This window comes from Corticium candelabrum, chromosome 1 (assembly GCF_963422355.1).
Source record: "Corticium candelabrum chromosome 1, ooCorCand1.1, whole genome shotgun sequence".
Taxonomy (NCBI): Eukaryota; Metazoa; Porifera; class Homoscleromorpha; order Homosclerophorida; family Plakinidae; genus Corticium; species Corticium candelabrum.
In genome coordinates this window covers 15564543-15589542 of record NC_085085.1, presented here as the reverse complement: position 1 = coordinate 15589542, position 25000 = coordinate 15564543, and the positions used below count along the sequence as shown (strand labels likewise).

The following is a 25000-nucleotide window of genomic DNA, read 5'->3' as shown; positions in this document are numbered from 1 at the left end:
TCGTGCCTTTCTTCGGTGAGTCTTGAAGAAATGGTGAAAATGATTGTTTGGTGGAAATGATGATGTGGAGAGAAATGATGCATGGATGTCTAGATTTGTTTGTGTGTATTTATTAAAGACAGTATCTGGTTCGTTTGTCTGTCTGTCTGTCAGTTTGTTTGTCTTTTCATCTGTCTGTCAGTTTGTCTGTCCATTTATCTGTCTGTTAGTTTGTCTGTCCATTTATCTGTCTGTTAGTTTGTCTGTCCATTTATCTGTCTGTTAGTTTGTCTGTCCATTTATCTGTCTGTTAGTTTGTCTGTCCATTTATCTGTCTGTTAAATTGTCTGTCCATTTATCTGTCTGTCAGTTTGTCTGTTCGTTTATCTGTCTGTTAGTTTGTCTGTCCATTTATCTGTCTGTTAGTTTGTCTGTCCATTTATCTGTCTGTTAGTTTGTCTGTCCATTTATCTGTCTGTTAAATTGTCTGTCCATTTATCTGTCTGTCAGTTTGTCTGTCCGTTTATCTGTCTGTTAGTTTGTCTGTCCGTTTATCTGTCTGTTAGTTTGTCTGTCCGTTTATCTGTCTGTCAGTTTGTCTGTCCATTTATCTGTCTGTTAGTTTGTCTGTCCATTTATCTGTCTGTTAGTTTGTCTGTCCATTTATCTGTCTGTCAGTTTGTCTGTCCATTTATCTGTCTGTCAGTTTGTCTGTCCAGTTATCTGTCTGTTAGTTTGTCTGTCCATTTATCTGTCAGTCAGTTTGTCTGTCCATTTATCTGTCTGTCAGTTTGTCTGTCCATTTATCTGTTTGTCAGTTTGTCTGTTCATTTATTTGTCTGTCAGTTTGTCTGTTTATTAATCTGTCTGTCAGTTTGTGTGTTCATTCTTGTGTGTCTAGCTGTTTGTCTGTCAGGTTTTTCGGTTTTTATTTAATGTAATGTTTTTCATTTAATTAATGTTTTTCATTTAATTAATGTTTTTCATTTGTTTGTCAATCTGTATGTCTTTGCTTGATATCCATTTGAATCTCTACATTACCATGTATTTGCCTCATATCACATGCTCTCTATTTGTATCAGACGTGTTGGGTCCTACAGCATTTGCTCCAGTCAAATCTGATATCAATGGAAACATCAAGGTACACAGACATGCATCCAAAATACCTAGTGACAGCCAAGTATTACTGATGTTTCTGTCTTAAGAAACTACAAAAGAAACATGACGAAGATGCGGCCAAATACACAACACTTCAAGGCATTGTTGAATCAGAGATGGAAGAAGGAACAACAAAGGCTAAAAACTCGGCAACAGATGCATTGCTGTGGTTGAAGAGGTTGCCAGACCTAACAGTTTGATAGCTCACTATAAATACTTGCCTTCGTGTTGTGTTGTAGAGCTCTGCAGTTTATATGTGTGTTTCTTGAGAAAGTTCTTGATGGAGAGGAAGACTTGACAAAGTGTGCGAGAGCAGCATATGAGGCGTCATTGAAGAGATTTCATGGTTGGATTGTACGAGGGGTGTTTGCGGTGAGATGTCGTTGTTGTCGTGTGGTTACTCTCATTCACATACCTTAAAGTATTGCCAAACTGCCCTCATTTTGATGGCTAGAATGATAAAGTCGAGGAGGGGAGGGTAAATGGTATTACTCAGTATTTAACTGTGCAACACTCTTTTGTGCAAGTTACTTTACTGCAATGATTGATCTTGCTACATAGTTAAAGGCACATATAGTCAAGGGACATTATTTTTATATGACTGTATGGATGCTGAACATTTGGGAGTGACTACATGACATTAGGGTTGGACATGTACATAATGCTTAATGCGTTAGTGGCACTTACATCTTACATGATACTGAATCTGCAGGCAAGAAAAAATTATGAGGTGGATTTGTGGGTAGGAATGTTGAGGTGGTACTTTATGGTACATGGCAGCTTGTATTTATCACTTGTATCTGATATGAAATTCTTCTTTATCTGTGATACAGACAGACATGCAGACACACACACACACACACACACACACACACACACACACACACACACACACACACACACACACACACACACGGGGACAACACACACACACACACACACACACACACACACACACACACACACACACACACACACACACGGGGACAACACACACACACACACACACACACACACACACACACACACACACACACACACACACACACACACACACACACACACACACACACACACACACACACACACACACACACACACACACACACACACACGGGGACAACACACACACACACACACACACACACACACACACACACACACACACACACACACACACACACACAGGGGACAACACACACACACACACACACACACACACACACACACACACACACACACACACACACACACACACACACACACACACACACACACACACACACACGGGGACAACACACACACACACACACACACACACACACACACACACGGGGACAACACACACACACACACACACACACACACACACACACACACGCACACACATGCACACACACACACACACACACACACACACACACACACGCACACACATGCACACAGGCAGACAGACAGATACTTTATTCTCATATAGACTGTACTTGTACATTTGCTAGGAATTTGTAAAAGCAAATCAGTCCTTGCAAACAACACAAAAGTCATGGATTAATGAATGAACTTGGCCTTGAATGTCAAAGTCAAATAATCTATCTAAATCACTATGATTAGGTGACAGTTTTGGAAGTTTTCTGAGGACGACTTTGACAGTCAGTCAGACAGACAGACATACAGACAGACAAGGAGACAATCACGCCTTTTATCTATGAACTCTAGCAATGTAAAGAACTATCATACACAGTTTTGCATACATTAGGTTGTGAGGTGTATTGACCCTAGTGGGTCTCTGGAACATTTTAAATAGTTTTGGTTGTAATAACATTCATTTATGAAAATATATGAAAAAGACAGACAGACAGACAGACAGACAGAGAGAGAGAGAGAGAGACAGACAGATAGAATGTAAGGCAAAGTGCATGCCATTCATACTACATGTAGCAACAGTATTATGTCTTATTAACGAATATTCTTGTTGGCTGTAGCTTGCTGTCCGTGCTGTTCCATATCGTAAGGATTTTATCAAAGCTCTTCAACATGGTACAGATGTTGGTGAAGAGGCCGTGTTGTTTGAGATGAGAGAACATATGTCTGTCTTGTCTGCTAATGTTGAAGTCTTGAGCAAGTTTTACATTGATAAAGGTCAAGACAGTGATAAGACAGTCTGAAATCACACAATGAAATACTTTAGGTGAATGCAAACAGTGTTTTTTTATTGAGTTTAAAATACTTTAATTGGTCACTTGAACTTGATGTACATGCATGTGCACACTGCAGGTAGATTACGTTTGGTTTGTAAATGTGAATTTGCAAGTATTTTCCAAAATACCAGCAATATGTGACTTTAGGGATAACGCATTGTATGTTGAGTCAATAACAAATCAATGAGAATGATAACTATATAGCATGTTATGTAACACACATAGAACGGGCATAGCTAACAGAGGTGACACAAGTGTTTTTAAGGGATGTTATACATACTGTTGTCTTGGAGAGTAGAGTTGGTCTGTTTGGGCACTGAAAAAGCAAAAAATTAACATTCTAGGTCTTACAACTTAGACAAGGGACTTGTATGTTGTGTCAGTATGTACATAAAAACTAGACTCTAGCATTTGCAACTGTAGTGTACACGGGTCTGGAAGGTCGAGGCTGCACGGCTCTGGTTCTGACGCTTTTCTGCCAGCAATGATTAAGAATTGTAAACGCAGTCTGAGACTTTTATGCAAACGTTCTAGACAAATTTACTAAAGCATCATGGTGCGACAAGTTTTTGTCACGTGACATCCGGGTGTTCTGTGTCAATTGCGTTCCACGCTTACAAAAGCACAATGACTGACGAAATAGAATATAATCCTTTCTTCAAGGCTCTACAAGTAAGTATCCAAGTTCTGTCATTAGGTATTCGCGTTTTTGTTAATTTTGTCGTTATTTGTAGGAAGACTTTTCTGTTGTTTACGAGAAAGCTCAATCAGAATGTTGTACTATATGTATTCCACAAACCACATCTCTTCCCAAGTCGAAAGTGTCGTTGGATTTCGTCGGTGAGTCAGTCTCGTAACGTTGTATGTTGTATGTATGTCTACGTGTTTGTCCACATAGAAATGCACATTCTCAGTCCGTCGCCTTATTTCAGAGGGTCAGTAGGTGCACATGCGATTGTTGTGTGAGATTTCAACGTGAATTTTGTGAACAGTCAATATGTGAATTGGAACAAATCTCGTGCCGAGTTTGAAATTGATGAAGACCTAATAACTGCGATAAAGGGTTTGTGTGTTCGTGGTATTTTATCGAGTTGTAGTTGTGTTATATCATGATCATCACGTTAGGTTTTCAGAAGCCATTCTCAGTTCGAATTTTGAGTGAAGAGCTTGCCTACAATAAAGTATCACAATATTTCTATTGCATCCAGTGGTATAGCCAGGCATGCTTCTTTTTCTTGGGCGTTGCCCCTTTCCTGTGTATGATAAGACACGTTCTTGGGATTAAAGATAAGCGTGGAAGGTCGAACTTAATTAATGTGTATTTTGTAGTCTGTTAGCTGTACGTCTTATTATGTCTTAGTTGTACATCTTATGTCTTAGTTGTTTTTATGTTTGCCCCAAGAGAGAACTGTACCTTTTAGGTGCGACAGAAATGTATCATTCATAACAGTGTGTTGAGATGTTCTTACATTGTTGGATGACCGTATAGTATGCTAGATCATTGGATCAGCATGCTAGATCATTGGATCAGCATGTTGTCCATTTTGGTGGAAGCTCTAAAATTATGCCTCTGACTGGTAGGAAACCCTTTTATAACCCTGACTACAACACTGATATCATCATATTGTATTGTTGATAGGCAGTATGCATCATGAAAACCTCTTTCCATAGCAGCTAGTGTTTCTCATGAGCGTGTTTCTGTTTTTCTAGAATAGACACATACGTTATACTCTTTGCATTTGCATGTTATTACGTGTACACACCTAAGACTTTATCTGCACTCTTTGCTGAACTCATGACAGAAAGTAAGGAAGTGCATGGACGGGATGTTGTTGTTTTGGAGACTAATTAGATTGTCTTTGAAACTTGATGATATAGCCAGGTATTTTGTACTATATGAATTGATTGCCATTTGATGTAGAAATACGAGCCGTTTAAGATTCTTATTCTTGATCATCCTTTGGATCCATCACTGACATCTAGTCTTGTCTCAGATACCACGGAGTCTGTTTCACAACCAGGAAAGTCATCACTAGAGTAAGTTTGTTTCTTTTTGTTTATTTGTGTTGTCTGTCTGTCTGTCTGTTTGTTTGTCTGTATTGTATGTTTGGTTTGTCTGTTTTGTCTGTTTGTTTGTTTGTATTTGTTTGTATATATGGTTTGTCTGTCTGTTTGTTTGTATTTGTTTGTATGTATGGTTCGTCTGTTTGTTTGTCTGCATTGTTGACTTAATAATTAATATATTTACTAACATTTATTTATTGAAATATTGTTGTTGTTGCTATATTTCAGTGATGTATATATTACATTAATTGTGAATTTTAGGTATTGTCAGTTCTTACAATCTAAACGCCATGCACAAAAGGTTATAGTCATGACATTATGTGGTTGTGTGTGTGTGTGTGTGTGTGTGTGTGTGTGTGTGTGTGTGTGTGTGTGTGTGTGTGTGCATGCGTGCATGTGTGCATGTGATGTTCACTCATTACCGAATAACAGATGACATACGGTTATATGTGTGACTTACTAAACATCCAAGTGACACACATGTGTTATTCCAGCATAGTCATTGATATCAATTTTAGGCTCTTGCCCAGCTGGACAAAGAAATCGTAGCATTCAACAAAAACTATGTCATTGTAGAGGGATATCTTGATCAGACGGCGTCACGGCTAGAAACCATTTGCAAACAAAGTATCAGATGTTCTACACACTTTCTCATCACTTTTGTATTGACACTGTTCTTCATCTAGGTCTTCAGGTAATTGCAATCAGAGCACATATGATTATGATGCAGATTACGAATACATCATCAAGTTGTTGTTTTGTTATGGTTGAACATAAGAAATAGAGAGAACTAAAATTACTTGTATTTACTGTGTAATGGAATGGCAAGACAATAATGTGTTTGTGATGTGGTAGAGTATATGTGAAGCTTTTCAACGTGATGCTTGTCGTGTTGATCAGAGAATGTTGTGTGACCTTCAGCTAGCTGTGGAATGGTGTGATGGGTGTGATGTCATTTTTGTGTGATAATTATATGTGATTGTGTTGGTTGTGCGTTTCTGATTAGTTATCTTTTCTCTGGTGTTCATGACAAAGTGTTTTATTTTGTGAAACGTGTACATCAAGAGCAAGACCAGGTTGGGAAGGATTTATGTGATTAGTTATGTGAACATGTAAAGATTGTGCTTGAAGTCAGTTGATAAGATTGTCATACATTGTTGTGATCTTTCTGTCAGTGTCTATCTGTCTGTCTGTCTGTCTGTCTGTCAAAGAACATTTATTGAAAACATTAACGCCAATACAGAAAAGGCTACATATAACACTAAGAGTTAAAGATAAACGACCATAGTGGTCATAGCAGAAAAACTCTAATGAACAGCCATCTGATGTTTGTAGCTATCATCTACAGAGTCATTACTACATACTATTCTGTCAATCTTTTTAGCTAAAACACTGCTATTCCAACGTTGTAACGTCTGTCTGTCTGTCTGTCTGTCTGTCTGTCTGTCTATCTGTCTATCTCTCTGTCTATCTGTCTGTCTATCTGTCTATCTGTTTGTCTGTCTGTCTATCTGTTTATCTGTCTGTCTATCGTCTGCCTGTTTGTCTATATGTCTGTTTGTCTGTCTGCCTGTCTGTCTGTCTATCTATCTACATTTTGTCCATTGACTGTTATTGTTTTGCATAAAGTTAGCACTTGTTATCGGTAGAGTAAGCAATCTGTTTGTCTGTAAATCTGTCTGTCTGTGTGGGAGTGTCAGGACATGTGCATGGCGTGTGCAAGGAAGACGGATTAGATTACTGTTTTGCTTTTGTTTGTAGTAGTAACTGGTAGTCTAGCTCTGTGACTCGTGAGTCTAGATGTTGTCTGCACCACTGCTTTGTGCTGTGTTGGTAGGGGATACAGTTACGCCCATACGCTTGTTAGTTGTTGCGGCTGTATGGAAGAATAAACCACTGTCTGTCTGTTTGTCTGTGTCTGTTTTCTCTTTATGTGTATATCGGTGCCTGTCTCTCTATGAACTTAATGATGTTTTGCTGTCATCTATTTGTACTGACATGACAGAATTCTAACTGTTTAGGAAGTATTATCACTGTGTAGAAAATGCACAGGTATCACTGCAAAAGCTCTTGGTGTTGAGCAACGTCTTTGTTGTAGCTCACCAGAAGGGGTTAGAACCGTTGTAGTTTTGTTTGTGGGTTTAGTTCGTTTGTTGAGTGCAGTACCATTACATTGTTACAGGTTGTTGAACTGGCAGCTCTTGATACCCACACTTCTCCACTAGACAAGCTAATATGTATGAAAGAGACATTGGTATGGAATCAATGGTTTTTATTGTTTGATTGTTTGTTAGCCTCTATGTTTGTACATTTGTTTGTTTGTACATTTGTTTGTTTGTTTGTTTTGCTGTGTAGTTGTGTTTCCATTTATATGTGTTTGTCTGTTTTCTGTGTATGTGTTTGTCTGTTTTCTGTTTATGTGTTTGTCTGTTTATTTGTCTTTATCACTCAGATTAATGAGCTTGTGTTGAAGTGTTTTTCTAATTATTTTGATGCACTTACAGGAGCATATTACGAATTCAGTGAAATCCTCAGCATCAAAGCAGCATTGTCTGGAAGTTGATGGTCATTCCTTTTTTTGCTTTCTTGAAGCTTTCCAATGTATTGTGTGGTCTTGTTTGTTCTAGGTATCCCATCGTTAGCATCTGATGACCTCATTCCACTTTTGGTTTGTGCTTGCTTAACTTGTCAACTTTTTTGCTTACTACTAATCACTTTGATGTTAGGTTGTTGTCATAGTTCAAGCTAAATGTGGTCAGTAAACAGATAGAAATGCGTGCACGTGTGTGTGTCACTGTGTGTGTGTGTGTGTGTGTGTGTGTGTGTGTGTGTGCGTGCACGCGTGCGTGCATGTGTGCGTGCGTGCATGCATGAGTGTGTGTGTGTGTGCATGTGCGTGTGTGTGTGTGCAATAGCTCAGTTGGTTAGAGAATGCATTTGGAGAATGAAAACATCCGGGACCTTGCAGGATTGCAGGTTCAAGTCACAGTGATGGCGAGCTATGGCATAATTTCCTTAAGCAAGAAACTTACACACAATTGCTTCTCTCGACTTAGGAGTATAAATGAGTACCTGGTCATTGACTGGGGTGGACATGACCGCTGGCTTGGCAGTAACATCATGCAGCAGATGGGTACATGTGGGCCTTGTTGTCCAGTCCCAAAAGCTGCGCCATAGTCAGTGCCCCTGGATGACTCTAACCAAGCTCCAGGTGGATTGTAGCGCTGGCCCTAAGCCTCCACGTAGCGCATGGAGGCCCTGTCTCTAGAGGCAGGGGGAGCTATCTCCGCAACTAACCTTAAGGTTGATGTCATTCACGAATGACGTGGAGGGCTTGACATTTGTTCATTTGTGTGTGTGTGTGTGTGTGTGTGTGTGTGTGTGTGTGTGTGTGTGTGTGTGTGTGTGTGTGTGTGTGTACAGTGTATAAGTGTTATTTTATTGTCTATTTTAGACCATTTACCTAGTAATTTGTCATACTGTGAGATGTTCCACTGGTCAACATCTAGCAAAGCTGAGCTGGGGTATGTATGACCACATAGCAACACTCTGCACTTATCGTCTTCATCTAATTACTTTACTCATGCCTAGATATACTTTAGTTACATTTCAAGCAGCAGTTCATTACATGCAAGATGCTGATCTCTCAAGGTGCGTTCCAAAAGAAAGTGAAGAGGTCCACCAGTTGAAAAACTTGAAATACATACATGTAATACTCATTACTATTTTTAATGAAGGAGGTTAGTAGTGAAATCAGCTCTCAGGCAGCAGAAATAGCTGCACGTTCACAAGGAAAGGTTGTTCGTTCTTCAACAAAGACACAAGAACCAAAACGCAATGATGAGAAGACGAAGATGCCATCATCACTAGCATCGGACTCGATTTCAAGCAAACCATCACCAATAGCAGCAATGAAATTTGCGTCACGGTACTCTGCCAGAAACCAGAGAAATATTATTTCACCAGACGAGATTTCATTGAATCAGTCTGAGAACGAGTTGGGGTATGTCTATGATTATTTAGACATAATTAATTAATTAATGTGATATAGTTTATTCTATACAGTATTTTGATAACATACTACTAATAATGTTCTGTGATTATTGAATTACGGTAATAGTGGTGTTGTCTTTTGTCAGAGGTATTTTGGGTGCATTACAAGGCAGAAAGTGGGCGGATGGAACTTCTGGTAGACTTTCATAGAAGTTTATAAACTGATTTTTGTGCTTGATGATTGGTAGTTACACAGTTTACTGATTTTGTTTTGTAGATTTATAGACGTAGAGCAACTAAGCAATAGACTAGCATTATCAGAATAAGTCAGTCAACATCATTTTGATAATAACAAACAAACCCAGAATGAGTGACATTGATGATTAATTTATTGATTAATTTATTGAATATATGGATAAATATATGCAATAAATAGATGATGCGAAATAAAGTGAGTAAGTAAATAATTACATTTGAAAGCTTTAATAATAATATTTCTTATATAAATAGTAAAAAGTTGATACAGTCAAAATTGATGTAGATCTATAGAAATCTTCCCATACGAGTTTGAATGATATGTGTTGCTTCTCCGATAAACCTATGAGATGCATACGTGCTGTATTTGGTAGACACTGTGTGTACGCGCACGATTTGTAGTCTGGACATGCGAGCTAATCCGGGAAGTAGGCAAGCAAATTGCGTAATGGCTTCTTTGTTTCTCTTCTTATCTCTTTTTGTTGCAACATGTGTTGCAGAGGATTATGAAATTTCGGTAAACGTTAATGACATTGTACGTGAAGTATCACCGTTTTGGCACAGCACTGGTTTCTGTCCTCCTCTTCCTCATGAGAAGTCACGTGACTATGATCTAGCAGAAGATGAAATACAGAATATCATATATATAGGCTCTATACCCAACAACGGTATAGAACAGGTCCGAATCCATTGGCTTCTTGATTTAGTAACGTTAGAAAAAAATTCAAGCGACCATTTCGTCTACAACTTCACTTTTCTTGACATTCTGCTTGATCATCTCCACGACAACGGGTTGAGGCCCGGATTTGAAATTATGGGAAATCCTTCTGATTATTTTACTACGTTTGATGATGACAAACAAGTGCGAGAGTGGAGAGAGCTTGTGATGTCACTAGGTAGGAGATATATTGATAGATATGGTGTAGAGTATGTCGAGAAGTGGAATTTTGAAACATGGAATGAACCAGATCATCACGATTTTGACACTCTCAACATTACACTTAATGGATTCATGAATTATTATGATGCTTGTTCGGAAGGTTTACTAGCAGCAAGTCCAAGACTGAAATTAGGTGGTCCAGGGGGTAGTTGTCGTGAGCCTCCACAGTCTCCAATCTGTTGGGGTCTATTGGATCATTGCATTAATGGAAAGAATTATTTTACCGGCGAAACAGGTGTCCGTATTGATTTTATTTCGTTTCATCATAAAGGCGGTGGAGTGTCTATGAACGTGCTCGAGCAGGAGCTTGAAACGATGACAATGATAAGAGAGAAATATCCACGTTTGGCGACTGTGCCCATCTACAATGATGAGGCAGACCCTCTGGTTGGCTGGAGTCGTGGAGAAAGCTGGAGGAGTGATGCACGATACGCTGCAGTCGTAGTGAAAATCATTGCTCAACATTTCCATCTTCTGCTCGACCCATCAAACTCACCCTACTCTCTTCTAAGCAATGACAATGGTTTTATGAATTTTGGTCCACCGAATTTTTTCGATCAACGAACATTGAATACTCGTTTTCCGATGAACAAGACGGTTCCGAAGAGTGTGGAGATAGTTCGTAAGCCAGTTGCTGTTGCTATGGGTCTACTGTCGTTGCTAGGGGAGATGCAACTTAAAAGCAACGTGACAATTAATAATCAGACTGTGGGGAATGATAGTTCAGTTGGGGTGATTGCGTCTTTGCATCTCCCAATGAATCAGCCAGATGACAGCGTTCAGATATCAATTATTGTCTATAATAGTAATGACACAGCAGAGTTGGTGCCATCGCATGATGTCGTTCGGTTAACTATTTCTAATCTTGTACCACAAAATGTGACAGTCAACGAGATGGTCTGTATTCACTACAGATTGGACAACAACCACACAAATCCGGATGCCGTATGGGAACAAGGTGGAAAACCCGACTTTCCGTCTGCTACTCTATTTGCTAGCATGCGTGCTCAACAAGATCCGGTTACCATTGCTGGACCATCTATAGTAAAACCAGAGTTACAATGGACTGATTCGTTTGATCTACCGCTTCCTGCTGTTGATCTAATTCACTTTTGCTCAAAACCGATGGCCGCACCGTCACAAGTCAGTCAAGTGCGACTACACCAGGTACACAAGAACGAGGTACTCGTCTCGTGGACTGATGTTTCTTCACGTTGTTTGCTCATGTACAACGTCTATTACTCACTCTCACGTGACGTCGGCTACAAGCGAGTATCAACGCACAATAGCATCTTTACTCTACTGTCACATCAAGTGCCAGACTTGAAATCAGTTGCTGGCGTCACAGTCTACTACAAAGTTGCAGCGACCGACTACTGGCAGAGAGAAGGCGCAGCATCGCTCCCAGTCAAAATTACTCTCTAGTTTTCTTTTATATTCACATCAGTTGACACCCTTATATGTCACTTATTATCCACTGTACTTATTTACAATTTAGTGGTAAGAGAGAGTCAGTTGGACATGGAACCTGTTCCACAGACCTGCTTTTTTCGGCTTCAATCTGTGCATTAGAGTGTCATCTGCCAGTACTTTCCTGTCACTCGTTAACTCTATTTTGTCAGTGCCGCGTAGAAATCGTTGTGACAGCTTCTGTTTTAGATCAAGCACGGTGTCTGTGTCTCTTACGGCTACTTCCAGATGCTCATCTATCTGCTCGCTGTTGGTGGTAGAGAGATCATCGTCAGGGTCAGAATCATCTCCCAGTGGTTCTTGGTCAGCACGAACTGTTACCGAGAATGAGAGGTTCCTAGTGATACAATAACCACGTGTATGTCAGTGGGTAATAAATGTATGGTGTCTGTTTATCCAACTGGTCCAACATCATGTCTGTCTGTCTGTCTGTCAGTCTGTCTGTCATGATCATATATTTTTAGATCAAACTAATGCACATTTCTGCAATAAAATTAAAAGGCTACACAACTAACATAAAATGTCTATAAATCACTAGAGCAAGAAAGCTAATGTGGGAAGACCTGAGTGCTGAGAGTCACGGGCTTCTCAGGTCCACCACATAGTCCGGACAGTTTCTTTAAGATCACTTGTGCATTGCACCTTTGTAGTTGGATGGAAAGCGTTTTCTTCAATAATCCAAAAATTCTGGAGTATTCGGTCTTCCGGTTTCGTCTGATGATTGGTTGGATAGCTTTTTCAAGAACTTTCTTCCTTGCTCTCCTCGTGTACCAAAGTACTTGAGAACTAAACTTTAATAGGATGTGACGTTGGATGTTGAGGCGGTCATATTAGCCTTCTTTCCGTCTGACTGATTGACTGACTGACTGTCTGGGTATAATACATTCTATGTGCAAGTTTTCTCTTTAGTGTCTCTTCTTTCACATATGAGGCACAAGAGACACTGACAAAATAATCACTGTAACAGCTAGTGGACATACACCATCATCATGTACAGTACTGTATGTATGTATCTTTCTATCTGTCTGTCTATCCGTCTGTCCGAGTGATCAATTTCAAGTCACTCACTCAAATGACGCGGGCCATTTATATCCAACTCCCTGTGGTCTGTAAGGCGTTGTTCTCAACCCTTGATCAGGCTCACCTCCAAATCCTTTTCCATATACATAAAACAGCTTACTCCTCTCACTCTTCGGTCCCTTCGCCACATAGAATGTCTTGAAGTTTTCCTCCGGTTCGACTTGTGAGAAGTTGTTTATCTTAGCATGATAGAAATAGCCCGTCTTGACTTTCTCCTTACATTCCCGATCACCTCTGGTATCTGATTGACTTGCAACTGTTTTCTTGTTTTCGTTTTGTGTTGCCTGTCTGTATCGTACTGTACCGTGGCCTAAATCTAGCAGCGCCGGTGAATCCAAACAACCTTTATCGCCTGTTTTTTGGGCGTACGCTACGCGTGGACTGACGGCGAGGACGACGGACTGTCGAGGACCTTTTGCACTTGCTCCCGTCCCCATGACAACTGATTTGGAGTCCCGTCCGCAGTCACGTGTTAGTTCGCGCATTCTATATTTACATGATGTGCTCATGTGGAAGTTTTATTACATTTTAGTTAAAACTTTAATGCATACTAAGTAATTTAAAATTGAATTTAAATAAGTTCTACTATATTTTAGCTAAACTTAGTAATTAAAATTGAATTTAACGTGCGTTAGTCTTAACGACATACGGGAGCTAGACCAGTATTTAGTCTAGATCTTACGGAGCTCCCGTATTGTCGTAAAGAAACGATGTTGCAGTCGTCGTCGTCTGCAGTGTGTGGAGACTGTGGCGAGTCAGGTCGTACACGAATTCCTATCCATCACCGTTCTAATTTATTATTGAAGAGCTTCTTTTCACCCAGAACCCGGCTGGGCGTCAATCAACCGCGGAGTTTTCGTCTGCGACGAATGCTGCAGCATTCATCGCCTCCTCGGCCGCCACATTTCCGAAATCCGCTCGATCACGCATGGACTGTGGCCTCCGACGCTGCTCGAGGTCTGACCGTCATTTTTTTCATTCTCCTCCTTCACCCCTGGTGTGTCAATGTGTTTCTTTTCTCTCTCTCATACAGATGGTCATGACTCTGGTCAGCAAGGGGGCGAATTTCGTATGGGAGCATTTGCTGCTCGACGGCAGTCACGGGAAAATCGGAAAGCGCAAACCGAAGGCTCATCATCCAGTGCAGTGAGCGAGCAGTGTCTTGTGGTTTGATTGTGCTTGTGTGTGTATGTAATGAGTGATTGTTTGTGTATTGTTTGTGTAGCCCGAACAAGTATGACTTCGTCACGGCTAAGTACAAGCAGTTGGCGTTTGTGCATAGACAGTCTGGGAAGGATCACGATCAGACGTTTCTCGAGGATTTGAGTCAGGTAGGATGAGGATGTGGGTTTGATTGATGCTGTGATATCCTATGAAGTTTGAACGTGTGGTGAGGGTTGTTGTTGGCTGTGGGGTGTGGTGATGGTGAGGGAGTCGAGACAGTAGTGTTTACTTGTTTGACTGAGGAGGCAGGCCGTGTGTTGATGATGATTATGAAATGATCTGTCAGGCAACTAGACAGACGGACAGACTGACTGACTGTAGATACAAAGAACCAGATATATAGACTCACAGACAAACAGCATTACCGCACTAATCACTCACAGACAATTTTAAATGGTCATGATCAATTGTCATTCAACAAAAACAAAATACCATGAATTTCTATATCTTCAAATACATAAATTTGTGACAGTGCGTTGTTGTTGTTCAGCAACTGCATGCAAGTGTGAGGACAGGAAACCTAGAGACATGTCTTCGCCTGTTGTCACTTGGAGCACAAGTGAACTTCTTTCATTCAGTAAGGTGCTTGACAGTGTGTTTAGAGCCAGAGTGTGTATTGCTGATGTCATAGGAACGTGGCAATACTCCACTACATGTAGCAGCATCGGCTGGTCAACCATTACAAGTATAGTTGGTCTGCTCGCTGTGCTGTCGTTGTGTCATGTTGCTGATGCATTAGGTGGAGCTTCTGATTGTGTATGGTGCTAATCCATGTGCACTGGATAGCAGAGGACACACTCCTGTTGAATGTGCAAGGTCATTCATTATGTTTGCCTGATTTTGTTTATCTTTGTTTGCTTGTATCTGGCTTTATCAGGTGTGTGTGTGTGTGTGTGTGTGTGTGTGTGTGTGTGTGTGTGTGTGTGTGTGTGTGTGTGTGTGTGTGTGTGTGTGTGTGTGTGTGTGTGTGTGTGTGTGTTGTATTGTATTGTATTGTATTGTATTGTATTGTATTGTATTATATTGTATTGTGTGTTGTTTGTTTGTTTATTTGTCTGTTTGTATCTATGTTACCTGTTTATTAGTCTGGATGTTGATTGGTTTTCTGTTTGTGTTCACCTGTTTATCTGTTTGTCTATTGTTTTTCTCATAATGACAATGTACTTGTGGCTGTGAAGGTTTTTCTTCTGTTTGTTTGCGTATTCGTTCTCCTGTCTGTCTCTTTATTATGTCTATTAAATGAGCAGCTGTCGGATACTGAAATCTGCAGGATTGCTGGCTACCACGAGTTGGCAGACAGACTGATTGATTGTCAGTATGAACTAACAGACAGATTGGCCTTCTATTTGTGTGGCAGAAAGCCCGGTAAAGCCGATGTCTCTACAATGGATACTTTTGGTGTGACATTTTGTTTGTGGTTGTACTATTGTAGATCACAGCAGTGGCGAGCACTACATCATTCCTTCTGTAAGAGAAGGGTAAGATATATGTCACCTAAGGTTCTTACACATACAGTATGTCATCATTACTGCATTACCTCACTTTAATAACATGCCGTTAGAAGTGCAATTTACCAGAAATTGCAGCTTGAGCTGGTACCTCTAATGGCCTACCATTGTGCGGTTCATTAATGTATGATACAGTAGAACCTCGCTAATCTATGACAAGCAAAACATGATTTTATTATGAAAATGTATACACACTGAAATTTAATATTTATGGCCTGAAACGTGCGCACATATTTATGCACTGTTTAGATTTAGTCAAGTCGGATGCCAAAACACATAGCCTTGGAAGTCCAAACCTTACCTTGGACACCCAGACCACTGGTGCATACGCGTGTGTCTCCATATGATATATGACATTGTCAAGTGTGTGGTAAACGACACAGCTACAACGACTACTGTACATACTTCTAAATTTGCGTCAGGATTTAAAATAGCCAGATACCAGTGTTTGTTGAAGACTAGACAACTAGACTGGAGCCAGTCTCTCCCTGTCCTGCAATTCACTGAATGACGAAGACGGGGAGAGACTGGCTCGAGTCTACTAGACAACTGCTTCATGCAACAGCAACCCGGATCAGGCTCCTTTGGAGTTCCTGTTATGATCTGGGTGCAAAAGGCAGGGTGCTAAAGGTAATTTGAATTAGCAAGGATACGGATTAGTGAGACTGTAGTTGCAGTAATCCAAGACTGGTATTACAGCCATAGCAACATGGAGATAGGACGTCCACCTGCTAATGCAAATGATTATGTGGGTGGCAGTGAAATGGTTGTAATTGATGAACTTGATTGTGACCACACAACTTAATAGCAACAAGCAGCTGTTTAGCTAGTAGAGTGTAAACACGCATCTTCCTACATGTCACCAACCCTATCATGAGAACCAAAAGATGAGGCTACAGTGAGAACAAAGAAAATGGGTGGGAATGAGGTTGGGGTTGCCTGGTAGATCTACCTCATTTGTAATGGCAGGGGTATAACAGCTCTGTGGTAAATTCATGTTTTAATGACATGCTGTTGAAAGTGAGGAAATAGGTGTATGTACGGGTCAGAGAGTTTTGACTAATTGTGGTTGATTGTCATTGCTATTTTATTACTTGTCTTGCTTTGGGCAATGCACTGTGTACATGTTATGCTTAAGAGTAATTATTTAATGTTAAGGCAGACAGACAAAGAGACAGGCAAACAGACAGACAAAAAGAAAGAGACAGACAGACAGATAGGCAGATAATTTATTCTCATACAGATTCTACTTGTACATATGCTAGGATTTTTTAAATACAAATCAGTCCTTGCTAACAACAAAGTCATTAACTAATGGACTTGACTTTGAATGTCAAAATCAAATAATCTATCTAAATCACCATGATTAGGTGACAGTTTTGAAAGTTTTCTAAGGATAACTTTGGCATTGCATCTTTGCAGAATTGTAGAAAATCTTTTTCTCCAATACGACTTGAACATGGAAGCATTAAAATTGGCTTCTGGATTTGCTGACTGTTGTGACAAATGCTGCAAAAAATAGTCTGCCTTTGTGCCCCACCTCCCGAAATGTTCTATAGACAGACAGACAGACAGACAGACAAAGAGACAGAGACAGGCAGACAGTATAGTCCATACAGTAAATCAGAAATCTTGTGAGTGTTGAGCTCTGAAACGATGATGTTTTTGTTAGGGTTGATGTGTCTGCGACTGCCGTTGCTGCCAGACAAAAACTACACGCTGTCAGTTGTTGCCTCACTTCTTTACTGCATCTGTTGTTATGATGATTGCTGTTCTAGCTAACCAATTCACAGTTTGAGAGACTTTCGTCTGATGTGTACGATGAAGTGGATCGTCGAGAAACAGATGCTAGTACGTTGTGTATGTCCTGATGTCGTGGATGATCGACTATTAGGCTTTTGATTTAGTCTGGCTGGCTACACAGAATCATAGTAAATTGGTGTCAGACCATCATATCATGCCATTTCTTCCTGTCAACCCAGCATTGTCGTCGACACACAACCAGGTGAGAGATACATGGTATTGTAGTGTGACCTGCCTTCATTATGTTTCACTTGATTTGTTAATGTTGTTTGTTGGCTTGTGGTACTTCTCTTATTGAGATGTTTGTGAAATTCTGTGGGATGGTATACTCGTTTCTATTAATATTAATGTTACATACAGGATTTGTGGTTGTTAGGGTTGCTTTAGTGGGTATTATGGCTTGTTACAAGCTCAACAATGGGTCACCTTAATTTGTTTTATTATCAGGCAAAGAGTTGGTCTGTCAGCAAAGCAGGAAATTAGAGGAAACAAAAGCGCATGTGAGAACTTACTCATGAATGTTATGTAGTTAGTTAGGGGTGTTTTAGCTTATTAGTAGAAGGGATGTCATCATGGTCAAAGTTGAGTTATGAAGTACAAAGTAAAGACGATCATGAATGAGTATGGCAATGTTAATGTTATTGAGGGATATTTACAAGTGTCAGACTAGTAGGTTGCAGAAATGCACGTCAGTGTGTGTAGTGTTGCAATTTATTAGATGGTGTAAGTTACTGTAACACAGTATGATATTTATAATGTTGCAATAGATCATGATACATGTTGACGTGATGTTTGTTTGATGTGAGTAACTAACTAATGTGGAATGACGATGTGATGCTTGCAGGGTCGTCAGAAACTGGCAACATTTAGTAAATCGGAGTTTGCTGAGCTGCTGATTGATATTCTGACTGATGCCAAGAGACGACAAATGGAGAGTCAAGAGAAAGGGACATTAGATGGCACGGTTGTTCCAATGGACATTGCTGTAAGGAAAGAGGATGTTGATGATGAAGACAATGACTATGATGAAGTCTATATTGAAGTAAGATGATGATGATGATGATGATGATGATGACAACTAGCATAGATATGCTACATACAACATGTTATTGTTATTCTCATAGGAAACAAAGGAGTCTCGTCACAATAGCAAGGCAGAGGCCAATGCATTGGCACGACTAGCTGCAGCTGTGAATGGTGAGGATAGCCACAGTTCTGCTACTGCTGAAACGTCAGACAGGTTGATTGAGAAAGAATCGAAACAGCTTGTTAAACAGACAGCAACTGTAAGTGATGTTGCTATTGAGACGAGATCTGAGATATCAAAGAATGAGAAGACAGAAGAAGTGCGACAAGAGAGGGTGTGTTGTATGGTGTATGTTGTATATTGAACTGGTGCCATTCTAATAGAAATCATTTGTTTGTTTATTATTGCATCGACTAGGAAGATGTAGTTTTGATAAATAACCATGTGCAAGAAGCTTCACCTAGTCCTTCTGCACACTATGATACTGTTCCAGCTGCAAAACATGCAGAAGTGCTTCAAAAGCTGGATACAGCTCAGGTTGTGTGTTGTTTATTATAACAGGAAATATGGTAATGATGATGATGATATGACAGTTTCGAATTGAACAGCTAACGAAAGTGAATGAAAGCATGGGGGAAGAAATAAGGCTTCTTCAGTCGATGGTAAGACTTTCTGTTGTATACATTGTGGGTTTTGTATTTTAGCAAGGATTGTGTTTAGTTTCAGCGTCTGATGGCTGAAAACTCTATGTTGCGTCAACTACAAGGAAAAACTATTTCTGGGTCATCGACTGCACCGTCTCGCCTAATGCGAGCTACAACTGCCCCAGTGGGAGAATTGGGATTAAAGCAGAAAGTGACAAGTGTGAGGTCAGATACAACCAAAGAACGGTCAGAACATGTGAGTGATGGAAGAAAGAAAGACACAGTAGAGAAAGATGAAGTTGATGGTGGATTGTCGTTGGATGGAGACAGTAAAGAACAGTCAGAAAAACAGCAATCAGAAATTGATCTTCGTAAAGACAAGCATAAGCCAATGGTTGAGAAACAGCAAGAATCTGTACAGTCATGTGACCTGCCACCAGCTTTACCGGTCAAAAAGAAACGTTCTCGTGTGTTAAGTGTAGACACGCTTCCTCCTTCTCTGTCTCCAGTATCCCTTCGTGCTGTTCAACAACAGAAAGAACAAAATCGTTTGTCGTTGTCAGGATTATCTAACGTGTTTCACTCAGTAGCGCGACAATATTCATTGCCTGCTGTTGCACCATCACTAAAGACTGCTGTTGATTCTGTCATTCCACAGACAGAGAAAATCACCAAACGCATACAAGAACTACTCATGGCCGCACAGCATGGACATCCAGCGAAGTGAGCAGTGAATATTTGGTTGATTCGTTGATTCGACGGTGAAACCGTTGGATGGTTCTGTTGCAGCTTTGTTCCTTGCTCTCGGAGAATCTCATCATCAGTAAATGATATGGCCTCACTCTTTCCTCAGGTATGTGTAGTGACACTGAATCACAACACGCATGATGCTTGTCACCTATCTAGAGACCACCTAGTTTTCAGATCAGACTTACCCCACTGTTTTACTTTGTCATGTGCCAGCACACTATTATTGTATGCGTTTAATATCAGGGTTGTATTTGGGCACTTGTAATAGTATGACCTATTTAGGACTTGTTGCTGCTGTTCTAGCACTTTTGTTCTACTATACCAAAAACCTTTAGAGTGGAGTTTTGCATGTCTTCATCAGTAGCTTATAAGAGTGTTGACGAAGTACATTTGGTTGTCTAGATATAAAAAATGGAGAGTGGCTACAGTTTTTAGGCAATAGGTCGTCACAGCAGGCACAAACCTTACAATCTGATTCTCACTATTATTTTTGTAGCATGGGCTTGTGAGAGACTCTAATGTTAAAATGTTATTTTAGTTCATTTCACATCACACTTCACATCATATTTCTGTGTCTGTAGCGACCTGAGTCTGAACCGGTGCGTGCAGCTCTGAGATTGCTCGTCTCTAGTGCGACTCGACTGCAGCAGGAATGCAAAGATGTCCACAACGCTACCGTTTCGTCTGCTGGTTTAGAAGAAACTCCCGACGTGGCATGCTTGACTCAGCAGGTCATCCAGTCTGCGTATGACATCGCAAAGGCAGCCAAGCAACTCGTCACTCATTCTCCTGAGCTTCAATAGGTTCGAGTTGCTGCTCATCGTTATTGACATTTTATTTGATTGATTTGTTAGAATCCGATTGATGCAGTTACGTATATTGCTAATATACATCTATTATCAGACATCGTTATGTGTTGTTAGAGTTAGATTCTCGATGCCTGGTGCATATTTTTGCTGAATAAATAAATTGCAACTAAGAAACGAAGTGACAGAGTACTGTACCTACATGATGCTACTCATTATCTTCTAATACCTCCATTTGACTGACAGTTTGCGGACGATACACAGTGCCTACACCTACAATACACTAAACTCTTAACTGACAAACAGTTTAGCTTTAAAGGTTTGTAGGAAATATTTTTTTATAGTAATGATTGAGGAGGGGAGCGGTATGGCTACGTGAGACCAGGTACTAATATATGGAAGCATGTTCGCCAATTAATTCTATTAACCGCCACAAAGAATTAATTCTTTTGAAATAGTGTGTACTAAAATTTACTTTGACGTCGGTTTGGGAACAAGGCAGCTATATCCGGGATATGATGTAAGTTGCCGGTTGTCATGGATGTAAAGTATACAGTAGTTGTCAGGTACGTAGGCAAAATTAGAGAGTCTGAAGAAACAGAAGAGCGTAAGATGACAAGAAAGGCAATGGGCAACGCAAAACAACGTAATCTAGCAGTCCTAGGACTTTGTCGATCAATCCTATCGTAAATATCACTTGGTTACAAATTAATTTAAGCATCATACAAAACTTTGGACACGTATTTAGCGTATCATACGCTTACGCATTGCTCTCTAGCTATGCACACACAAACACTTATCCGGGACCTCAATTTTGTTATTCCCAACGTACCCCGGAAGTGAGCGGGCTTAGAAAAAATGTCTGACGTCAGAGCACTGACGAAGTCAATGGGAGAGAGGAAAAGGTAGAGAACTTGTTTATCTGACTTTTATCAGACATTAATTTCCTTCTGGCTCTAACACCTACCATATTTCAGCCTTCCTCGAGGTGTGGAACAGGAAGAAGTGTGTCGTACTTTCACGTTTCGTCTCTTCTGACCTTCTTTCCACTTTCTGTATTTCATACTTTATAGGAGAACGTCTACAGAAACGAAGATTTGGTTCACTCGGTCGCTCAGCTCATTGTTAGCTGTAGTGTCGTTGTGACGAGTCGTTTTGGTGTTGTGAGACGTTGCGTTTTGCTTGCAGGGTTCGTTTGTCGACGTGCAAGTGGCAAATGGCAGTGTGTATGCTGGAATATTGAAAACGATATCACCTAGAGTAAGTAATAAACTGAGGGTGTGATGACAAGTCGTAGTCTAGATAAGATAAAGTTGAATTCTTCCATTGTAATAGTCTAGTGCATTGTGAGATGCATACCTCCAATACAATAGTCGGAGCAACTCCAGTATCCCTCCAACCTGTCTTGTAAACTGTACATAAAACACCTGCTGCCGACTGCTCCTTCCACCAACCCTAGACAGGAAACGCCGACGCCAAATTGTGAGATGCGTCCCTCCAATACAATAGTCTAATGTATTGTGAGATGCATCCCTTTTATGTATTGTGAAATGGATTCCTCCAATACAATAGTCTAGTGTATTGTGAGATGCATCCCTCCAATACAATAGTCTAGTGTATTGTGAGATACATCCCTTTTATGTATTGTGAGATGGATCCTTCCAATACAATAGTCTAGTGTATTGTGAGATACATCCCTTTTATGTATTGTGAAATGGATCCCTCCAATACAATAGTCTAGTGTATTGTGAGATGCATCCCTCCAATACAATAGTCTAGTGTATTGTGAGATGCATCCCTCCAATATAATAGTCTAGTATTGCGAAATGCATCCCTCCAATACAATAGTCTAGTGTATTGTGAGATACATCCCTTTTATGTATTGTGAGATGGATCCCTCCAATACAATAGTCTAGTGTATTGTGAGATGCATCCCTTTTATGTACTGTGAGATGCATCCCTCCAATACAATAGTCTAATGTATTGTGAGATGCATCCCTTTTATGTATTGTGAAATGGATCCCTCCAATACAATAGTCTAGTGTATTGTGAGATGCATCCCTTCAATACAATAGTCTAGTCTATTGTGAGATGCATCCCTCCAATACAATAGTCTAGTGTATTGTGAGATGCATCCCTCCAATACAATAGTCCATGTAATATTGGTGTTTTTCAAGGGGATCCTTTCTCTGTAATGGTTTTTAATACATGCATTAACACCCTTGTTCTCCACCTTCAACAGTCGTGTCCAAAACTTGGTTACACTTTTAACAAATCATGTCATTCGGTGAGTACCCTTCTTTTTGCTGACGATATCTCTCTGCTGTCCAAGTCATCTCAAGGTCTCCAACAACTTTGTGATTCTGTTTCTGAATGGTGTCAATGGTCAGGCCTTACATTAAACGTGTCAAAATGTCATAGTCTCAGTTTGTCATTTAAGCCAAGTTTTCATGCCAAAGATCCATCTATTACTATATCTGGTCAACCAATAAAGTGTGTAGACAACGAGTCCTTCAGCTTCTTGGGTTTACCCATCAATTCTCATTTGAACATAAACAAAGTCAAAAATGACTTGAAGAGCAAAATTCACAGTCTTTTTGTAAAGATTGATTCTTGTCCTGTTTCACGTCATCGCAAACTTCAATTGTATTTCCAAGGATTGTTCCCTAGGATCTCTTGGCATCTTTGTCTCGTTACCTTAAGTCAGACTTGGTTAGAAACTGTGTTGGACCGTATGGTTACCTCTTTTTTAAAGAAATGGACTCACCTCCATTGCTCGGCTTGTACTGCTCGTTTGTTCCTTGAGAAGAGTCAAGGTGGTCTTGGTCTTCCATGTCCCTCCAGTCGCTCCCTTGTCTTACAATCTTCCAAATCAGCTCGTTTTTTAACATCTCAGGACAGCTGCATATGATACCTGGCAACAAAGCAGCATCTGATCAAAGTCATCCAGAACATTTTTCTTCTTTCCGTGCTGGTCTAAAAGCTTTGTGCAATGATCCGAGCTCATCTTCTGTAGTCATCAGTGATCAAACTAAGAAACAACTCAATTCCGAATTTCAACATCAACTCCTTGAGAAGCTACAGAGCAGGAAGGTGCAAGGCTTTACAAGTCGTTTGACTGACACATCACCGGACATGACATGTGGTCAGCTGTTATGTACAAGCTACCTTCTGAACAGTTTTCTTTCGCTCTGAATGCAGTTTCTGAAACTCTGCCAACCAATGCGAATCTTTTGCTGTGGAGAAAGAGAGATTGTGACAAATGTCCTTTATGTTCCCAACGACAGACTTTGCTACACGTCCTAAACAACTGTACAGTTCTTTTGAATAAAGGTCTATATACTCATCGTCATGACTCTATACTGAGAATATTGTACAATATGGCAAGGTTGAAATTGCTCAAAGAAAATATTATCTATGCTGACCTCAAATGTAGTGATGTGCCCTTCCCTTCACACATTATTAATTCGAGGTTAAGACCTGATATTATTATTTGGAATGAAAGAACCAACAGAGTCTATGTAATTGAACTGACGGTGTGAAGCAAACTTTCAGGCAGCAAACCAACGCAAGTGTGATAGATACACTGAACTGGTCGAAGAGATAAGATCAAGTTATAATTGCCAGCAAATAAACATCTCTATTGGTTCAAGGGGTATCATTGGTCATCATGGACTAGACCATTTTCTTCAAATCCTTAAAGCAACAACCAAGGAATGTAAATGCTTAATATCTTCAATCATCACTTGTTCTATTGAAGAGTCACACAGGATATGGATAATGAGAAATATGAAGTAACTGTATTATAACTTATTGATGCTTACTTATTTAGTTTGATGTTTTGTGTACTTAGTCTTTTGCGCACGCATTATGAGGGGCAGTGCAAAAGATTATAGAGCCCCAGACTAGCTTGTATATTTTTGGTACCGCACTATTGTTACGTGCGTTGGCCTGGTACTAGCTAGTTGCTTCCTGTTTATTTCAATAAATGGGTCTACACCGTGTATTGTGAAATGCATCCCTCCAATACAATAGTCTAGTGTATTGTGAAATACATCCCTCCAATACAATAGTCTAGTGTATTGTGAGATGCATCACTCT

The 25000-nt window shown here is 40.1% G+C and overlaps 7 protein-coding genes across 7 annotated transcripts in view; 6 read left to right on the top strand and 1 right to left on the bottom strand.

Moving 5' to 3' along the window:
* LOC134196827 (glycolipid transfer protein-like) overlaps window positions 1-3481 on the top strand; it is a 3616-nt gene extending 135 nt beyond the window's left edge. Inside the window, exons 1-5 of the mRNA XM_062666050.1 lie at window positions 1-15; window positions 1062-1120; window positions 1185-1315; window positions 1377-1509; window positions 3120-3481. The exon at window positions 1-15 is cut by the window's left edge and continues 135 nt beyond it. Of these exons, the coding sequence (XP_062522034.1) occupies window positions 1-15; window positions 1062-1120; window positions 1185-1315; window positions 1377-1509; window positions 3120-3302 (521 nt within the window). The 3' untranslated portion in view covers window positions 3303-3481. The remainder of the gene's footprint in view (window positions 16-1061; window positions 1121-1184; window positions 1316-1376; window positions 1510-3119) is intronic.
* A 447-nt stretch (window positions 3482-3928) lies between these two features.
* On the top strand, window positions 3929-6304 carry LOC134193497 (putative uncharacterized protein DDB_G0284213). The gene is made up of 9 exons (XM_062662327.1): window positions 3929-4007; window positions 4070-4175; window positions 4234-4270; window positions 4328-4398; window positions 4461-4516; window positions 5257-5372; window positions 5661-5700; window positions 5918-6026; window positions 6086-6304. The coding sequence occupies exons 1-9, from the start codon at window positions 3963-3965 to the stop codon at window positions 6181-6183; spliced, it is 678 nt and encodes a 225-aa protein (XP_062518311.1). The 5' UTR covers window positions 3929-3962; the 3' UTR covers window positions 6184-6304.
* On the top strand, window positions 6246-9758 carry LOC134193487 (ankyrin repeat domain-containing protein 27-like). The gene is made up of 11 exons (XM_062662316.1): window positions 6246-6334; window positions 6406-6475; window positions 7421-7510; window positions 7582-7653; window positions 7904-7964; window positions 8027-8067; window positions 8126-8153; window positions 8854-8923; window positions 8991-9075; window positions 9137-9402; window positions 9539-9758. Exons 1-11 carry the CDS (start codon window positions 6303-6305, stop codon window positions 9600-9602), a joined length of 879 nt encoding a protein of 292 aa, XP_062518300.1. The 5' UTR covers window positions 6246-6302; the 3' UTR covers window positions 9603-9758.
* A 330-nt stretch (window positions 9759-10088) lies between these two features.
* On the top strand, window positions 10089-12012 carry LOC134194180 (alpha-L-iduronidase-like). The gene has a single exon (XM_062663102.1). The coding sequence runs from the start codon at window positions 10096-10098 to the stop codon at window positions 12010-12012; it is 1917 nt and encodes a 638-aa protein (XP_062519086.1). The 5' UTR covers window positions 10089-10095.
* On the bottom strand, window positions 11827-13574 carry LOC134176693 (uncharacterized). The gene is made up of 2 exons (XM_062643352.1): window positions 13126-13574; window positions 11827-12394 (listed from the first exon to the last, which is right to left on the bottom strand). Exons 1-2 carry the CDS (start codon window positions 13572-13574, stop codon window positions 12082-12084), a joined length of 762 nt encoding a protein of 253 aa, XP_062499336.1. The 3' UTR covers window positions 11827-12081.
* A 251-nt stretch (window positions 13575-13825) lies between these two features.
* Window positions 13826-21074, top strand: LOC134184306 (ARF GTPase-activating protein GIT2-like). The gene is made up of 19 exons (XM_062651966.1): window positions 13826-13896; window positions 13961-14094; window positions 14171-14283; window positions 14363-14468; window positions 14852-14938; window positions 14993-15046; window positions 15101-15177; window positions 15632-15726; window positions 15794-15839; window positions 17542-17590; window positions 17648-17720; window positions 17777-17874; window positions 18517-18714; window positions 18797-19033; window positions 19117-19236; window positions 19293-19361; window positions 19420-20066; window positions 20133-20196; window positions 20675-21074. Exons 1-19 carry the CDS (start codon window positions 13848-13850, stop codon window positions 20894-20896), a joined length of 2538 nt encoding a protein of 845 aa, XP_062507950.1. The 5' UTR covers window positions 13826-13847; the 3' UTR covers window positions 20897-21074.
* Window positions 21075-21695: 621 nt separating this feature from the next.
* The window catches only part of LOC134181498 (bromodomain-containing protein 4-like), a 7105-nt gene continuing 3800 nt past the window's right edge, over window positions 21696-25000 (top strand). Inside the window, exons 1-4 of the mRNA XM_062648776.1 lie at window positions 21696-21804; window positions 21877-21904; window positions 21973-22023; window positions 22088-22159. Coding sequence (XP_062504760.1) covers window positions 21758-21804; window positions 21877-21904; window positions 21973-22023; window positions 22088-22159 — 198 coding nt within the window. The 5' untranslated portion in view covers window positions 21696-21757. The remainder of the gene's footprint in view (window positions 21805-21876; window positions 21905-21972; window positions 22024-22087; window positions 22160-25000) is intronic.

What these genes read in the sequence shown, in the direction of transcription:
- LOC134193497 (XM_062662327.1), top strand. Translation starts at nt 3,963, where the DNA reads ATGACTGACGAAATAGAATATAATCCTTTCTTCAAGGCTCTACAA. An exon ending in CTTTCTTCAAGGCTCTACAA is followed by an intron (nt 4,008 to 4,069) that starts GTAAGTATCCAA and finishes CGTTATTTGTAG; the next exon opens with GAAGACTTTTCTGTTGTTTA. An exon ending in CTAAACGCCATGCACAAAAG is followed by an intron (nt 5,701 to 5,917) that starts GTTATAGTCATG and finishes TATCAATTTTAG; the next exon opens with GCTCTTGCCCAGCTGGACAA.
- LOC134193487 (XM_062662316.1), top strand. Translation starts at nt 6,303, where the DNA reads ATGTTGTGTGACCTTCAGCTAGCTGTGGAATG. An exon ending in CTTCAGCTAGCTGTGGAATG is followed by an intron (nt 6,335 to 6,405) that starts GTGTGATGGGTG and finishes GTTTCTGATTAG; the next exon opens with TTATCTTTTCTCTGGTGTTC. An exon ending in GTTGTAGCTCACCAGAAGGG is followed by an intron (nt 7,511 to 7,581) that starts GTTAGAACCGTT and finishes ACATTGTTACAG; the next exon opens with GTTGTTGAACTGGCAGCTCT.
- LOC134194180 (XM_062663102.1), top strand. Translation starts at nt 10,096, where the DNA reads ATGGCTTCTTTGTTTCTCTTCTTATCTCTTTTTGTTGCAACATGTGTT.
- LOC134176693 (XM_062643352.1), bottom strand. Translation starts at nt 13,574, where the DNA reads ATGGGGACGGGAGCAAGTGCAAAAGGTCCTCGACAGTCCGTCGTCCTC. An exon ending in AAATGGCCCGCGTCATTTGA is followed by an intron (nt 12,395 to 13,125) that starts GTGAGTGACTTG and finishes TTGTATCACTAG; the next exon opens with GAACCTCTCATTCTCGGTAA.
- LOC134184306 (XM_062651966.1), top strand. Translation starts at nt 13,848, where the DNA reads ATGTTGCAGTCGTCGTCGTCTGCAGTGTGTGGAGACTGTGGCGAGTCA. An exon ending in TGTCGTCGACACACAACCAG is followed by an intron (nt 17,875 to 18,516) that starts GTGAGAGATACA and finishes TGATGCTTGCAG; the next exon opens with GGTCGTCAGAAACTGGCAAC. An exon ending in TAAGGCTTCTTCAGTCGATG is followed by an intron (nt 19,362 to 19,419) that starts GTAAGACTTTCT and finishes GATTGTGTTTAG; the next exon opens with TTTCAGCGTCTGATGGCTGA.